The sequence below is a fragment of the Marmota monax genome, unplaced genomic scaffold (assembly GCF_021218885.2).
Source record: "Marmota monax isolate L192 unplaced genomic scaffold, Marmota_monax_Labrador192_F-V1.1 WCK01_AAM20220418_F8-fsc00462, whole genome shotgun sequence".
NCBI lineage: Eukaryota > Metazoa > Chordata > Mammalia > Rodentia > Sciuridae > Marmota > Marmota monax.
In genome coordinates, this window is record NW_026694290.1 from 220206 (window position 1) to 238926 (window position 18721).

Consider the following 18721-nt stretch of genomic DNA (forward strand, 5'->3'; position numbering starts at 1 on the left):
GCAAAACCTCCAATTTTCAACCATACAGTTGGTTCAGTTTACAAAGAGAGACTCGTCTCTATATAACCAGGCCAGCCTAGGTTCAAGGCTGAAAAACAGCCTGGATGGAGACATGGTCCAGCAATTGGAGCCAGCAAGTAAAGGAGTCTTCTGTGAGATGAGGGTATTTCTTCAGGGCTGCCCCTCCCTTCTTTGCATCCCTGGGGTTAAGCCCTGCTCTAAACATCACACAACTTCCTCCAGTAGCAGCCTTGACATGGGATGATTTGCATAACAGGCAGCTGTCCCCAACAAGGGAATAAGAGGCCCCTGGGGGAACACAGCTCAGCCTGGAACTCAAGAAGCAGCCTCAGGACAGCATGACCTGGACAGTGCTTTTCCTCAGCCTCCTGGCTCATTGCACAGGTGCTGACCCAAGGCCCCAACATACACCCCAGCTCAAGGCTCCTGTGTAACTAACTTGGCCTTAATTCTGAGCTCAGCAGAGCTTTATCTGTGGTGGGAAGGATGCTCAGGAACCAGCTGAAAGATAAATTTGGGCTGAATTTGCCACACTGTGCTCTCTGGCTTGTGTGAGCCTGAGGAGGAAAGGTGTTGCGTTTGCTCATGGGTTCAAATCTCCATCCCTGAGTCAGGTTCATGGGCCCCTATGGCTGGTTTGGATGCCAGGGGATAGCCTGGTCCCACAGATTTTCTCAAGCTCTTCCAGGCCAGGGGGAAAGAATGAATCTCATGGGAAGTTTCTATAACCATTAGTCCCCCTCTCCTTTTATTTCCTTATAGGCTCTGTAGCCTCTTATGTGCTGACTCAGCCATCCTCAGTATCGGTGACCCCAGGACAGACGACCAAAATCACCTGTGGAGGCAACAGCATTGGAAATAAATATGTGCACTGGTACCAGCAGAAGACAGCACAGACCCCTCTGCTCATCATCTACAGAGATAGCAACCAGCCCTCAGGGATTCCTGACCGATTCTCTGGCTCCAACTCTGGGAACACAGCCACCCTGACCATCAGTGAGGCCCAGGCTGGAGATGAGGCTGACTATTACTGTCAGGTAGAGGATAGCAATGCTGCTCACAGTGACACAGGCAGACAGGGAAGTGGGACAAAACCTGCCCCCAGCCTGGCACCCAAGGATCCTCCCTGTCTTGGTCACCTTGACAGCAGAAAGTGTGCCCCATAGATTGGAGGAAGACTAAACTCCCACCCCTGTCCCCATATTCATGAGAGTAGAGGGGAAATCCCCTGTACCTCCACAGGATCAGTTGATTCTATTGGAATATGAGCAAGTCATTCTTATTGACTTTAACTGCCAACTCCCAAAGACCCAGCGCGTCCTCAGTCATAGAAAATGGAGTCTTAGTATTAAGGAGAATTTCAGTGTGGCAGGGTCATATATATGGTTAAGAAGGGGAACAATAGGTCTTAAGACAAGGGATGGTTCTAGGGTTGGAGGATGTGTTTTGGGGAAGTTTAAGGCAGGTCTGCCAAAAAAGGTTTTGAGGAGTATTCATGTAACCAGCATTATTCTGGGTAGGGTTGGTACACACTAGGCATGGGGCTTCTTGCTGTGGGTGTTGATTATTAAACTTCTATTTGATAAGCTCATTGCTTGCCCAGGTCAGAACCATTTCTTCAATGAAACCAGTTGTTTATCTGGGAAATCAGCTTTCAGGAATGTCCCAAGCAAAGAATTATAGTGTACTGCTCCCTCATTCTCCTGAGCACAAGTGTCCTGGGGATAACAGTGAAACTGACACTGATGGCCTCAGTCCTCAGCCCCAACAAATATTTTCTGCAGATGACAGTGACCACTAGAGAGGGGAGCATGTGACATTCACAGAGAAAAACTGTTGGGAATCGGACCAGCTCCAAAGACTAATCTCCCCATCCCCCAAAAAGAGCCATCCAATGGTGAGTCCTGCTGACTCACATGATCCTTACCCACCAATTAGAACACATCCCATGCCAGCTGCTAAAACCATTAAATTGTTAAACTGTTTCAACTGTCAGACCACACCCCGCTGTATAATTATGCAGAGCTGCCTCAATAAATGGGCATTTTCCCCGACAGCAATCCTTGATCATTCTTTCATTGGTGCCAAAACCCGGGAAAGGGGAATTCCTCATTGCTGCTCCAGGGCCCCTTCTCTCAAGGCTTGCCCTCCTCATCCACTCTTTCAAGCGCTGCTCACAAACTGGCTCTTCAGTAGGTGAGTTCCCCTATCACGTATCCAATTTCAGATGGGCTATGCAGGAGCTTTGACCGAGATCATCCAGCAAACCTCTGACACCCAATCTGGAGGAGAGAACGCACCGCACAATGACCTTCCCGATCAGGGTGGACTCTCTGGAACCCGGCTCATGAGCGAGAGGTCCTGAGGGTTGGAAGGACAGACACTCCCCTCTCTCTCTCTCTCTCTCTCTCTCTCTCTCTCTCTCTCTCTCTCTCTCTCTCTCACCACCCTTGTCCCTCTCCTGGCCTAAATAAACCGAAAAGCCTGGTGCCAAGTGGTCCGTGACTACTGTCTGTTCTGGGCCTGCCGGCTGGACCCTCGGTTGACCACTCAACCATTCTCCCGGCCCCTACTCTCCTGAGTCATATTGGTTGAGCTCCCATTGTGGGGATGCCTGTGAGGAGGCTCATCCAATTCTGTTCTGGTCCGGACCTTTCCCACATTCCCACTTCCTTCTTAGGGACCATTATGGGGGCTTCTTCTTCCCTCCCTGCAGACTCCCCCTTACAATGCCTCCTGGCTAATCTGGATTGGGTATCCCCCACTCCTGATATAAATCCCAAGACTCTCATGAAATTTTGCACACAAGATTGGCCTTACTATAAATTGGGCAATCAAAGTCAATGGCCACCGGGAGGATCCCTAGATCACGCAATTCTCAGAGATCTGTTTAACTTCTGCAAGAGCTCAAAAAAGTAGAAGGAGATCCCCTATGTTGAAACTTTTTCTCTTCTTCATTCTTACCCTGACCTACGCTCTTACCTTAATGACCCTACTGACCTTCCTTTCGATCCGGCAGATGAACCCCCTCCCTACTGACCTCCCCCGTTGGCTCCCCCTGCTCCACCTGCCACCTTTAGTCCCCCCCAAACTAGGTCCCACTCTCCAGTCCCTCAAACCATGGTCCCTTTAACAGAGGTTTCTGGACCTGAGGGCATTATCCGGATACATGTCCCATTTTTTATGAATGACCTCATGCAACTAGAGCAAAGGTTGGGCTCATTCACTACAGATCCCACCACTTACATTAGAGAGTTTCAATGGGTCTTCCAGGCTTATAGACTCACTCACCATGATATATATATATATATATATATATATATATATATATATATATATATATATATATATATATATATATATATATATATATGTTATTGGCTAACACTCTCCTTCTTGAGGAACATACCAGAGTCTGGGAACTTGCCAGAGCCTATGTGGATGAAACTCACTGAGTTAATCCCAATAACCCTCCGGGGCCACTTGCTGCCCCAGATCAAACTCCTGACTAGGATTATAATACACAAGCTGTCATACAGAGTAGGGACTGATTATCTGCATGTATTATTGCTGGGCTCAAAAAAGCAGCATGTAGGGCTGTCAATTTCCAAAACTTACAAGAGATTACTAAAAAGTGAGAGGAGACCCATCAGAATTTCTGGATCAGCTTACAAAAGCCCTTCAGCAGTATACTAACCTAGATCCTGAAACCCCAGATGGCCGTCTTGCGCTTATGACATATTTCCTCTTGCAGAGCTACCCCGACATCTGGGCCAAACTATAAAAGCTCGAACAAGGCCCTGCCACCCACCAGACTGAGATCTTGGTAGTAGCCTTTAAGGTTTTTCACAACTGGGAGGAGGAAATCAAGCACTGCAAGCACAGGGCTGATCACAATAAATTTCAAATGCTCACCCAGGTGCTGCAGGGTGCTTCCTTGGGTCACTGCCCATCACTGAAAACTCCTACCCCCGGGGCACCTGCTTCAAGCATGGCAAGGTCAGACATTGGGCCAAGGCACGCCCCGCACCACGCACTCTGTGTAACCTATGCCCTAAATGTCAACAACAAGGTCATTGGGGTTCTGACTGTCCTAGATTCTGTAGAAAGCCTATAGCCAGGGAACCCTCTGACCTTCTGGGCATAGCAATTGGAGATTGATGGAGCCTTGGGTCCTTGTCCAAGACCATAAGGATTAATAAGCAAGAACCCAGGGTGTGGATTCAGGTGGATGGGCACAAGGTTGATTTTCTCCTTGACACAAGGGCTACCTTCTCAGTCCTGACAGAATTCTGGGGACAAACAGTGCCATCCACATCTTCTATTGTCAGGGTAGGAGGAAGGATCATCTGTCCAAAAAAGACTCCCCTATTATTCTGTTCCATAGACAACTTCCCATTCTCTCAGACATTCCTAGTTATGCCCCAAAGTCCAGTTCCTTTGCTCGGCCAAGATATTCTTTCCAAATTTAATACAACAATTAACATTTGGGCTCCTGGCATCAGTCAGGCCCCAGAATTGGCCTGTTCATCTTTTCTGGCCTTTTGGCAGAAGACTGGCCATTCTGCTCCACTTATGAGACTGACATTAAAAAGGACCCCTTCCCTACGAACCTGGTTGACCCAATTGTATGGGATACCCACACCCCCTCCACAGTGTTGCAGTAATTCACTCGCAGGTCAGCATTAAAAAGAAAGAAGAAGCAGAGGAAGCTAAGCAGCAGAAGAAAAAAAAGTCCTTTATTGTATATAAGCAATAAAGAAGGTAGCCTTCCAACAGCAATAAATCAGGTCTTTCAGCTAGTTAAACATAGCATACAGAAGTTTTACTTTCTAATCAGAAGTGACCCACTTCTCATAGTTAATTTACTCTCAGCCCGGAGCATGCTGAGCTCTGCTCTTTGTTAAGAAGAGATAATAATTTTTTTCTCAGCGCCCTCCTAGCCCACTTGGCAGAACATCCCGTTTACAAGCAAGTTCTCCCAAGGACAGCAGACACCTCGTTTTCAAGCATGTTTGCTGTTAACTATCTATACCTTGACAGAATATCTTATTTGCAGGCAGACTCCATCAAGGACAGTAATAGTTACACAGTCACATCTGATTCTCTACACATGGTTTCCTGCTCACCAGTTAACATTCATCTCAAAGATCCTAACACCTTCCCCAATCAGGCTCAATACCCCCTGTCCACAAAAGCTCTTCTGGGCCTACAACCTATTATTCAGGACCTTCTTAGCAAAGGTACCTCCGTCCTGCTCATTCCCCTTAAAATACTCCCACACTAGTGGTAGAAAAGCCCAATGGGTCCTATCACTTAGTTCAGGATTTATGACTCATCAACACCTCCATTAGGCTCATACATCCTTTGGTTCCCAACTCATACACCCTGCTATCTCAGATCCCCCACACTGCCACCCACTTCTTGGTCATAGATTTAAAGGATGCTTTCTTCTCCATTCCCCTTGCCCCCGAATCACAAGATCTTTTTGCCTTTAACTGGACAGATCCCACCACCAGACATTCTCAACAACTAACCTGGACTGTCCTTCCTCAGGGATTTCAAGATAGTCCACACCTCTTTGGACAAACCTTGGTCTCTGACCTCCAATCTTTTCACCCCCCAGTGCCCCAAATCCACCCTCTTGCAATATGTTGATGATCTTCTCCTCTGTAGCCCGTCCAAAGGGCACTCAATAGACGACACAGTTCTCTTACTTAATTTCTTGGCCTTGAAGGGATATCTGGCCTCTCCACAAAAGGCCCAAATAGCATGTAAATAGGTCACATATCTAGGGTTCTCTATCTCTCAAGGGAAAAAGACCATTACAGTAGACAGAAAACAGCTTATTGTGTCTACACATACACCAAAGACCAAAGATGACATACTCTCCTTCTTGGGTTTGGCTGGGTACTTTAGGGCCTGGATTCCTAATTTCTCCCTCCTCTTCAGGCTGCTATATAACTTGGCCCAGGGCCCCCAAGATGAACACCTACCCTCAGGGGTAGGGAAGCCCTTTACAATCCTTAAAAAGGCCCTCCTCCGAGCACATGCCCTGCATCTCCCCGACCTCTCCCGACACCCTTCACCCTCTTTATACATGAAAAACAGGGACAAAGTCTGGGCATTCAGGGTCAGGAATATGGCCCCACATTTGCACCAGTGGCCTACCTATCCAAACAGCTCAACACCACCGTCAGGGGATGGCCCCCATGTCTCAGAGCCCTAGCAGCAGCCCATGACCTTCAGAAAGAAGCACACAAGCTTAGCTTTGGCTCCCCACTAACCATCTCATCTCCTCACCATCTAAAGGATTTCCTCACTTACAAGGGGCTACAGTCACTTCTGCCTTCCAGGGTTCTATCTCTCCTTGTCTCATTCCTTGAAAATCCCTCTATCTCTTTTCAGTCCTGCTCTTCATTAAATCCTGCCTCCCTCTTCCCATCTTCTCCCTCACAAGATCCCATCCACAAATGCCTGGAGGTATTAGAGACAATTTTACCCTGCCCTACCACTATTTCTGAGGGACCCCTGCCCTCTTCATACCTCATCTGGTTCTCAGATGGTAGCTCCTTTATACATGAAGGGGTTAACGTGGTGGGGTATGCTGTCATTTCCCTCTCATCCATCAATGAGGCAAAACCTCTCCCACCCAATACCACCAACCAACAAGCTGAACTCATAGCTGCCACAAGGGCATGTGAGCTAGTGGAGGGAAAAACCCTCTCCCTGTATACAGATTCCAAATATGTCTTCCATATCCTGATCTCCCACGCAGCCATTTAGAAAGAAAGGGTGCTATTGACCACCAGAGGGATGGCAGTCATTAATTCCACAATTATTTCTGGCCTAATACGAGCCTCCAGGCTGCCTTCCCAACTGGGAATAAACCATTTCAAGGCCCACCAAACTGACTCCTCCCTTAATACTATGGGGAATTCCATGGCTGATCAAGCAGCTTGATCCCCTGCCCTACAAAGCTTTATATCCTCTCCACTACTCTTCCGTACCACTGGGGATCAGCCCAAAGATCCACAGAAACTCTTCCAGTTTCTTCACTCTCTATTCCATTCTAGTCCACAGAGTCTTACTACTTTCCTTCACTCCTTTTTCACCCTTTCACCATGCGATAAGACCCTCCTACAACAGATCACTTCTGCTTGTCAGATCTGCCAGAAAACCAATACCAATAAAACCTAAACCTTTCCCTTCTCATCAGGCCCATAGTCATACCCCAGCTGCAGACTGGCAGATTGATTTCACCAACATGCCCTGAGTAAAGAACATAAAATATATTTTTGTATTGGTAGATACTTTTTTGGGATGGGTTGAAGCCTTTCCCACTTCTAACAAACGGGCCTCTACAGTACTTGATCTATTGCTTACTCGCATAATCCCCCATTTTGGGATGCCCACTTCTATCCAATCAGATAATGGCCCAGAATTCACCTCGAAGATAACTCAGGGACTGGCTCATGTGCTATCATTCCCTTGGCATTTCCATTGCCCTTACCGCCCCCAGGCTTCCAGAAAGGTTGAAAGGACCAACCAGTCCCTTAAAGAGACCCTCACCAAGCTTACCATGGAATTAAGCCCGGACCGGGTAAAGGTTCCCCCCTTGGCTTTATTGCACACTAGGGCCTTGCCATAAAAACCTTCTAATCTCTCATCTTTCAAAGTCATGTATGGCCGTCCCCTCGTTCCTCCTGGATTGCCTACAGAACTCCACCCATCTCTGAAACCCTATGCCCTGCACATTCTCTTCCATCTACACTCTGAACTCTGGTGCTATCAAGACTGGCTCCTTCCTAACTCCAGTCTCTCTCAAAACCCTACCTCCTTAACAACTGGTCAACTTGTTTACTATTGCCCACCAGGGGAAAAGCCCCCCTCTAAAACCAAAATGGAAGGGCCCTGCTCAGGTGATTATGTGCACACCCTCAATGGCCAAACTCAAACTAACTAATAACCAACTTACCCCATGGATTCATATTTCCAGGCTTAAGCCCAGCACTCCTACACCTTCATCAGAAGAGCCAATGATCATCACCTGTCATTAAGTACTCTTGTCAATGCTCCCCCTCATTTCTGGCCCCTCTTGGGTCCTCTCTTTGCCCTATGTCAGAAGATTCAAGGCAAGTGACCCTAAGGGCCCCTTCCAGCCAGTCCCCCCCACTTGCTTGAATCTGGCCAGTAGTGGGACTGTTGTATGTTTTCCTTCTGACAAACCACTTAGGTGTCCAGAGCATGGTGACCACTGAATAAGTGTGATCATAAGAGAGCACTTTACCAGTTGCCTTCTGGGCCTAAGGAGGAACATGTGTGTTTTGTTTACCCTCCCAGTTTCATAAGAATTTCAAGTATCAGTATTTAAAGTTGAGGTGTTTCACATAAAACCTGGAGAAATCTGACTGCTTTCAAAGGGAAATATGGTAACTATGGGCCACCGTCCTCTCTTGGCCACCTTCCAGAAAGGCAAAGAGAGAACGAAGCTGGTACACCCAGGTAGGAGAAAGTTTGAAGAGTAGCCTTAATAGAGAGGGGAGGGAGCTAGATTGGACTAGGAATGAAGAGTGGAATTGAGGGTGTTAGGTGCAGGACAGGTTGGTCTGCAGGTCGTGCCAAACAAAGTTAGCTGCAGGATGACCTGGCTTCTCAAACCCTCTGTCTGGTTCTTATCACCTGTTTGCTTCAAGCCCAAACACCCAATCCCTAAATATCAAGGCTAAACACTTAACCCCCCTTGTGCCAACAAGGCAGCTTGCAGACCCAGAGACCCCACTAGATTTGGGCTATAAAAACTCCCTGTGCCTGTTCCTTCCCCCTATCATAAAGTTCATTCGGACTCAGGTGAGTAAAATTTCTAATCAAGCTTTTAACCAGCTTCTCCTCAGGAATTACCAACTCCTGGCTACTGATGATACCTCCAGTAGAGACCTGTGCTGAATGGACTGACGTCATCATGGATATGTGGTGGCAAGGAACCTTCGTTGATACCGGTCTTCTCTTCCCTCTTGTGGGGGCTCCTTACTTCCCTCCTCTCTTTCTCCCACACTGCCCCATTTCAGCTGGAAGCAGCCAGAATGAGTCGATGCCCACTCTTATTTAATAACAAGGGGGGAATGTTGGGAGTCTCCCCAGATCCAAAGACTAACCTCCCCATCCCCCGAGAAGAGCCATTCAATGGTGAGTCCTGCTGACTCACATGATCCTTACCCACCAATTAGAACACACCCCATGCCAGCTGCCAAAACCGTTAAATTGTTAAACTGTTTCAACTGTCAGACTACCCCCAGCTCTATAAATATTCAGAGCTACCTCAATAAACGGGCATTTTCTCTGAGGCAAGCCTTGATTGTTCTTTCTGTATCCACATATAGGGTAGAGAGGTGCTACGTCAACCATCCCAGTTCCACGAGACTCTCCACTAGGATAGGAATAAACATGTGGAGTCCCCCAGTGGTATCCTTAGAAGAGTTCCATTTGGACAGAATGTTCTTCCCAGGTCCATGACTTCCTGGGCTACTCTGAGGTCTAGCAAGGAGAAAAATCTGGCTATCTCTGTTCTAGTTCCTTCCCAGCAGTGTCTTCCCCACTCTTATCATGCCTGCCTTTCATCCATGATCCCTCTGTTCCCTGATCCAAAGCTTCCCCTCTCTAATCCCAGGGTCCTCCTTCTATTCCATGTCAGGATCTGAAGAGAGAAGACCAAGCAACATAGCCAGAAGCCTCTGTCCCCATCACCTTCAGGGAAGTGATTGGGGCACCAGAGTAAACACCTCTGAGGAGGTCAGCCTCCTCCACAACTAAGTAGGTGCCAGGGGACTAACCTGATTCCCCTGAATCAACTCAATAGCTCCAGAAACAGCCCCCCAAACCTCCAGGAAGTCCCAAATCCATTTGAACTTCTGATGGAAAATGAGGTCATCTGGGATGCCTCCTTCAGTCCACATCTCACTCCACCCAAATCTCCTAAAAGACTTAGGGTCCTTTATCATCCAGCGGGAATTGAACCCTGAATTCTCTTCATTACTCATATGAACGTCATAACTGAGTGTATCAAAGAAAATACAACACCCATTTCTTCATCAAAAACAGAGTTTATTCCTTCATTCTTATAATCCATATATGCCTGTACAAAAAGTCTAAATTTCACAAGAATAGAGACACTAATTTAAAATGAAGGCAGCATTTAAAATGAAGAATCTGATATTTGAGGTTCCTTTGTTCAGTATTCCTCACAGACACTCTTTCTCCTTTTTACTACCTCATCCTCAAAGGCCAGGCCCTCTGCAGGGCCAGTGTAGCCCTATAGTCCAGAGTGTACCTCAGTACCTTCCTGGTTTGGTGCTAGAGTCACGGGTTCCTTAAGGACAACTATGAAGCTGCAATGAGTAGGGCAGAAGCCTCTTTCTCCAAGGGGTGGGGGGCACAGTGCTGCTGGAAAAGAGGACTGAAAAAGCCTCCTACTCCAACCCCTTCCCCCTGGGCCCCTCTAAATTGTTCTGGCACTATCTAGAACTGCATCAACTCCAGTATCACTCACAGACCCCTGATTTTCAACATTCTGTTTTGTGAATAAGATCCCTCCCCAGCTATGGCTTCAGGAGGCAGAGCTCTAAGGCATCTCTGGCATGGCCTGGAATCCTATGCTGCTCCCACTACAGAGCTGACAAGCCAAGGCCCTGCCCCCAGAATCATCATCACAAGACCCAGAGCCTGGCCTCCAACCTAACCTAAATGCAGAGGATTTGGTGTGGGTGGGCCTCTAAGAGTTAAATTCTGTCTCCTGAAATAAAATGTTCTGGGTTCTTATGAAAATCAGATTCCTCCTATAGAGGTGTCCATGAGAACCATGTCAACCACCAATTCTGGAAAGATGGTAACAGGCAAGAATTTAGAAAGAATCATCAGGAGATGGATCAGCCCTGCACAGCAAAGCAGCCTGCTTACTTTCCATGACTGCCAGCTCTAATTTGGGCACAGTCCTATGGACACCATCACCTGTAGGTTGAGTTGGGTTTCTGGTGATGTCAGGCCATGGGGGAGTGGGCAATGAACTGTGTAGGGCACAAGCTGTGCCTTTGAACCTGGCTTCATGCCCTCCCTCCTCCTTAGGAAACCTGGACAAATTATGTTACAAAGAGACCAACATTTACATTTAGGTTACCTGGGTCATTTCCTCAATTTGACAAAACTGTTCTCTGTTGTCCTGGCATTTGAGTCTCTCTGGGCCTCAACTACATCCACTGTGAAATGGGAAGACTTCTGTGGATCTTTATTTTTTTTTTCCAAATTACATGATACAATAACAAAAAGGGCCTCATTGATTAAAAAGTGGCTAAGCCTGGAATTCACTGAGTGAGAGCATATATACTCCTGTCTTCCTCTGGGGAAATGTGGAAAATGGATTGGCAAATAGCTGGTTTTCTGTGTGGTGATAGTAACACTTTCCCCACAGAGAATAGAAGAAAGTACAATGTTTGAAAGAAAGGGCACAGGGCTAGTGGGGAAATCCTCCACCATGCACTGCAAATATGGGTGATAGAGTAACAAAGGTGGTAATGAGGAGGAGGATGAAGATGATGATGGTGATGTAAACAGGTTTAGACTCTGGTGCCAGAGTATCAAGTGATCTGATGACATTGCAAATACTGCTATTGTAGCAGGGGAAAGCATCACTCTTGATTCCTATGTATAATGTGAAAGCACTAAATATCCCAAAAGGGTGTCACAAAAGTTTCTCTGGACCTGGACACTTTACAGGAGAGCTACAGTCTGTCTGAAATGTCTTGTTTATAACATTTAGCAAAGAGGCTGCAATACAATAAGGGTTCAGAATTGGTAATTCTGCATGAACTAGTGATGTAGTTCTGGTATCATTTGTCCTGTGGGAAGCAGTGCTCACTGTGAGACTTGGGCCTGGAATCTTTAGAAATGCTCCATTGCAAGGGCATCCACCCATGATATCCACGGAACCCTTTTTTTTTTTTTTTAACCAGGGATTGAACCCAGGTGCACTTAACCACTGAGTCATATCCCAACCCTTTCTAATATTTTATTTAGAGACAGAGTCTTACAAAGTTGCTTAGGGCCTTATTAATTTGCTAAGGCTGGCTTTGAACTTGCAATAGTCCTGCCCCAACCTTCAGAGCTGCTGGGATTACAAGCATGTGCCACTGTGCCCCATACTGTTTTGGCAACTCTTCTCTGTAATAAAATTGTGATGGCTCCTACATCGCTTTTTCTTGCTCAGAATTTCTTTGGAAAACTATTATAATTATTATCCCAAATGAATTTCAGGACGGGTTTTTCAATACTTTAAGGAACATCAATAGTAGTCTGAAGGGGATGAATGCATTGAATCTGGATATTGCTGTTGGTAATATGACCATTTTGACAATATTAAATCTGCCTTTCCAAGAATATGGGAGAACTTTGTATCTTCTGAGGTCTTCTTCCACTTATTTTTCAGCATTCTATAGTTCCCATTGTAGAGATATTTTACCCTCTTGGATATATTAATCCCCAGGAACTTTGTCACATTTTTGTAAAAGGGATGGTTTTCCTGAATTCTATATCAGCTGAATCACTGTGGGAGGCTAGTAATGCTATTAATTTATGAGTGTGGATCTTTTATCTACATTGCTAATTTTATCAGGTCTAGAATTCTTCCAGTGAAAAGTTTGGGTCTTCTAAATATAGAATCATGACACCAGGTAACAGGGATAATTTGATTTTTTCTTTTTTTAATTGTATCCCTTTAATTTCCTACTCTTGCTTGATTTCTGTGACTTGACTTTAGAAAACTATATTGAATAGAAATGGTAAAAGTGGACATTCTTGTCTTGTTCCTGATATTTGAGGAAAACCTTTTATTTTTATCTTTGTTCAGTGTGACATTGGCTTTGCATTTTTTATATATGACTTTTATAATGTTGAGGTTAAGTTCCTTTTATCCCAAGTTTCTCCATGATTTTTGAAATGAATGGTTTCTCTATTTTATCAAGACCTTTTCTGCATCTATTGAGATTACTTTAAAAATTTTGTTCTTAATCAAACTATGTGGTATGTTAGCTTTTTTTTTTTTCACTGCTTGGAACAAAGGCCCCAATTAAAAAAAATAGAGAAAGAAATGTTTATTGGGGTGCTCATGGTTTTTAGATCTCAGTCCCTTGACAGCATGTGCCATTTCTTCAGACTTGAGGTGAGGTAGAACATCATGGTGGAATAGTGTGATGGATGATACTGGCTCAGAATATGTTCAGAAAGCGGAGAGACTCCACTCTCCAGGGACAAAATATATAATTATAATCCATGCCCACAATGACCTACCTCCATACCTTACCTGCCTTTAGTTACCACTCAGTTAATTCCTTTCTGGGGATTAACTCACCAACAGGGTTAAGGCTCTCAGAACCCAATCATATCACACCCTTCTTTCATTGTCTTACACAGATTTTTTTCAGGTACTCTCATATGTGAACCATAACAAGTAGTTAATTGCTTTTATAAATTTGCAGATTGAACCAAATTAGCATTCCTGGGATAAAGCTCAATTGAGTGTAGTGTATGGTCTTCTTAATAATGGTTTTGAATGCAGTTTACTAATGTTTTATTCAAGATTTTTGCATCTATGTTCAACAGGTATATTGGTGTGAGGCTTTTATTCCTAGATTTTTTAGAGTTTTGATCTCATGGTTATACTGGCTTCATAGAATTTAATTAGGAGTGTTCTTTCACATTCAATTTCATAGAATAATTTGAGAAAGACTGTTGTTAGTTCTTTTGTAAAGGACTGGTAGAACTCAGCTGGGAATCCATCTGTGTCTGGGCTGTTCTTTCTTAGAAGGCTTTTCATTGCTGATTCAATTTCATGACTTTATAGATATTGTTCTGTCAAGGTTGTCTCTATCTTCCAGGTTCAATATATGCAGGTCTTGTGTCTCAAAATTTGTCAATGTCTTCTAGATTTTCTGGTTCATTGGTATCTAAATTATCAAAATAGTTTCTACCTATCCTATAGATTTCAGAAGTTTCTGTAGTGATATATCATTTTCATCTCTAATTGTGTTGATTTATGTCTTCCCTCTCATTCTTTGCTTAGTTTGTTTAAGGGATTATCAATCTTTTTTATCTTTTAGAACAACCATCTCTTTATTGCACTGATCCTGTGTACTTTTATTCTTAATACATTAATTTTGACATTCAGTATCCAATGTTTACTATGTCATCCACTGTATTAATAATCAGAAGGACACAAATGGGGTAGGGATTACACAAATTATATAATCCTATTTATTCAAACTATATTTCCTTATGTAAAGAGAAAATAGAATGCAGGAGAGAAAACTTGATCTACTATTAAAACTTATCAAAAAAGTTATTCTGTTATCAGGAGAAAAGAGAAACAAGACAAAGAAAAATGAAAAATAATATAAAAATGATATAAAACAAAATATGTTAATAAAAATCCTAACCCTTTAGAGATATGGCAAGGGAAAATAACTACATTTTTAAAAAATGAAACAAATGAGAAAATGTAAACAAATAACTATATATGTATATGAATCATTCAGTACATACATAAACACAAAAAAAGACAAAAAAATCCCACACACAATAACTAAAGAAGAAAAAAAGATATTCTTAATGAAAAATTAAGAAATTATTTCCACTGAGGTGGCCAAAATAGTCAATGAGAATATGTGTTCCCTATCTTTGACCAGCTGCTTTTTTTTTCTTTTCATCTTGAGTTATGTACTGAGCTCAGGAGTAAGGGCCATGGGTTCTTAAAACCTTCTTTTTGTGTTGATCATCAAATTTCCAGTTGGAGTTCAGAAATTCTCAGCTTCATTTCTCAGCAAAGTATGAGATAGGATGGGCTGGGAGGTACAGTCTCCCTGACTTTTGTCTGCACAGACGAGTTTGATGAAGTCCTAGGGAGGCTCACGGCAGAAGACTCTGAGAAGTTCCTATAGGTGGAGTTCCATAGGTGGGGCTAAGGTCCAATCAGGCCCCACTTTGTGGTGATTGCTCTGAAGAGATTATATCAGTGCACTCTTAGGGTCCAGAATTTGCAAATCTCTGCTGGGAAACTGTATTTCAGGAGTCTCCTCCAGATTCCACTTGTGGGGTGAGGGAGCAAACTCTTCACCCTCTCTGCTGCCTGTGGAGTGACCTTTCCAAGCTTCCTGGGCTTATTGTCTGAGCATGTATTCACACCAGCTCGTTTTTACACCAGCTCCTTCAAATTCTCAACCCCCTTCAGCTGGTCCTGGGAGGCATTCAAGGGGGAAGGGACCAGGGCTTTCCTCCACATCTCTGACTTGAGTTCCCCTGGGGAAAATGCTCTCCTTGCCTTTTGCTCTAGCTCAGCCAGGCAAAGCCTAGGTCTTGTGGCAGGACCTTTCAGGACCATGCATGCATACCTACTTATATCTCCCAGCTCCAGGCTGTTGCAGTGACTGCATCAGCTTGACTGTGTCAAGGTGTTTCCTGCCTTGTTCTCTGGGGACAGCAGGAGTCCCAGAGCTCCCTTCTTGCATGAGTGTACAGTGAAATGAAGCCTCTTCTTTGGCCAAGGAAAGGTTGCCTCTCTGATCTCATGATTTTCACATTAAATCTATCTATTTTGTTTCTGTGCATTGTTCCTCCCTCTGTGACCTAGCAGCACCACTATTGCTGTGGCTGCTGTTGCTGCCACCAGCTTGGCTAGAATGTACTCTCTCCTTTTTTATTCTTTGTTTAATGCACCCAAGTTTCTGTTTCTCTAAGACTCTGACTGTCCAGTATTGGGTTTTAGTGATATGCCTCTTTCACCCACTTTAGAGTGAAACAGTATTCCTGCTGTTTGCATTACAGGTCCCAGAGCTACAAGAAATAAAATCCTTATCTACCTTTAGTGTTGCTTCCATCTTGTAATGTATCATTCTTTTACTTGAGTTTCCGACTTTCTATGCTCTGTGACTTATTTTTTTTCCATTCACTATTAAGTTTTAGTAAGTTCCTCTAGTTTCCCACCTCATCAGGAAGCAATCTTCTTGCCTTGTAAGCCTGGCACTGAAGAACTTCCAGGGGAGCACTCTTCCTCCAATCTGCCAACTTCTCTTCTCCTGACAGCAAAATTTGTATGATTTCTGTTCTTTTCATGATCTCAAGATATGTTTTAGGGCCAAAATACTTTCTATCTTGATGAAAACCTCATGTGACCTTGAAAAAATTTTTAATTCTTTTCTTGTTGTATGAAGTATTTGTACAAATGCCAATTAGATCTATATGATTGATAATGGTTTTGGTAAATTCCTAGAGTTGCCATATCTAAGTACCAGCTTTCTTGGGTTGAAGTAATGCAACTGTCCTAGAGCTCTATTCCCTAGAAATCCCACATTGACCTGTTAGCAGGACCATGCTACTTCTGAAAACTTTAGGGAAGAATTTTTCCTGCCCATTCTTAACTTCTACTGGTTTAGTGGCCATCCTTGTTCTGCTTGGTTTTCAACTGCAGCACTTTACTCTCTGCTTCCATCATCACATAGCATTAGTCCCTCATGAGTGTGCCCCATCTTCTTGAGAACAGATGCCCTATTTGGAGAATGGGTCCACCCTTCTCCAAGAGTATATCTTTAATTGCTAACACAATGAATCTCTTTTCAAACCTGGTAAACTTTTGAGGTACTGGTGTTAGGACTTAAACATGTATTTGGGTGGAAGTAATTTGACCTATAACAGAGATGATGATTCAACAGTATACTTTTTCTTTTCTTCCTGGTAGATCTGTCAAGTGCTTTAAAGGAATGCTGAAATCTTCTACTATAACTGTGTAATACTTCATTTCTCGTTGTAGTTCCTTCCATTTTTTTCTGTTTTGTATTTTATTTTTCCTGGCTTACACTAACAATCATGTTCCAGCAGCAAATGAGCCTGTGTGTGTTAAACAGCCATCTCCATCCACCATAGACCCATGTCCACAGCAAGAAAGCCCCTTGAGTAATTTTTCAGTAAACGAATGTGAAAGGAAAGGAACCATGACACTTGAAGTGACCAAGAGATCTTTATTGTGGCAGTGTCTGATTGACAGGAGAAAGAGGAGACAAGAGAAAGAGAGAGAGAGAGAGCTAGAGCAAGAGAGAGAATGGAGAAAGAGAGAAGAAAGGGGGGCAGAGAGCAAAGAGAGAGAGAGAGAGATAGAGAGAGAGAGAGGAGACAAGAAAGAGAGAGGGGAGAACAAAGTGAGATAAAGAGAGAGCAAAAGCAAAAGAGAAGGTTCTTGTAGGAGAAGATCTTATATCCCTTTTGCTGTGCTGCTTAAATCTAACAGGGTCTCTGGGTCTGCAAGCTGCCTTGTTGTCGTACAGTGATTGGATCACACAGTAGTTGCTAAGGGTGTCATCTTCTGCCTATTCAGGCAGACCGGGCAGGGGCTAGATGAGGATTTCCACTGCACCAGATGGTGGGGGTTGAGCATTCAGCCTTGAGTGGGGTTGAGTGTTCAGCCTTGAGGCAAAGAAGCACTAAGGAACCAGATGGGTAAGGGTCGGGTGTTCAGCCCACCCTGCAGCTAACAGAACATACGGACAGCTACACTATATTTTCCTATATTGCAATTGGGTAATCATGGAGGTGGTGCCAATTGACTGGGGAGAAGAAAAATCACAATATATTGAGGAGGTAATGTGATACTGCTTTGTCTAAGACATAAATGTTGTTTTCTTTCTTTTAACTCAAATTCAGGCATGAAACTATAACAGTGTTCATTATAGATGACTTATACAGTTTCTTTTGTGGTGGAATTGCAACTACACATGTATTACCACTGAGCTTGATTCAAGATGACATTAACTTATGACAACAACAGTTGTCAAATGATTGTAGTGAGCATTTTCCTCAGTGGCACTTTTCCTTGGTAGAAAAAAATTTTGTGCATGTCATCAAATTGTACCTGAGAAATCCCTCATGCAAAGCTCATGTCTTTTCACAAGTTCCCTCTCTGCCTTACTTTGTGATCTTTGCCCCAACAGCTGTTTCCCATCTAGTTATCTAATGTCACCACAGCCAACAGTAGACTTGTGCGAATGATCTCCTGCTCACACTGTCTTCCTTTCTGCAACTACAGGTAGCCCTACAGCAAATGAGAAATATAAGTATTCTCAACTCCCTAATATACTGATAAAAAATATCTATACTGAAATAGGTTGGACTTTCCTGTTTTTTTGTTTGTTTGTTTGTTTTTTTTTTTGTAGAAAATTATACTGGATTCAGATTTCTTTTGGAAATGAGGATTGGGATGTGGTGACAACTGATAATCCAGTGAAGAATTATGACCATCTACTATGATTCTTAAGCAGCTGTCATTTGGTGGTGTTCAGTTGTGTGCATGGGGGGGGGGGAGGTATCTCTGAGCATGACCATGTGTAATAATTGTGGTGTTTGTGAGGATGTGGGAACTTCCTCAGAAATTCTGTTCCAACATGCCCATCACAAGCATCAATTTTACAAAAATGAAACCCCATAATACTTCATGATTTGCATGAATCAATTCCTTCAAGCTTCATGACACCCAGATCTAAAGTTTCTGGTTACTCCCCACTCTGTAGATAGAGATGATATTGAGCCAAAAGATCCAGGTTCTTGACTCTGTAAGTGGAAGGGCAATGAAGGTTTAGGAATTTGTCCTGATGTTGATTCTTCGGGATAGGGA

At 43.8% G+C, this 18721-nt stretch overlaps 1 gene segment (V, D, J or C); it reads left to right on the plus strand.

Annotated features, from left to right (window-relative positions):
• Window positions 1-278: 278 nt before the first annotated feature.
• Window positions 279-1981, plus strand: LOC131425054 (immunoglobulin lambda variable 3-9-like). The segment is given in 3 exon segments: window positions 279-405; window positions 784-1058; window positions 1806-1981. Coding segments are annotated over 3 exon segments (354 nt in total).
• Window positions 1982-18721: the final 16740 nt, after the last annotated feature.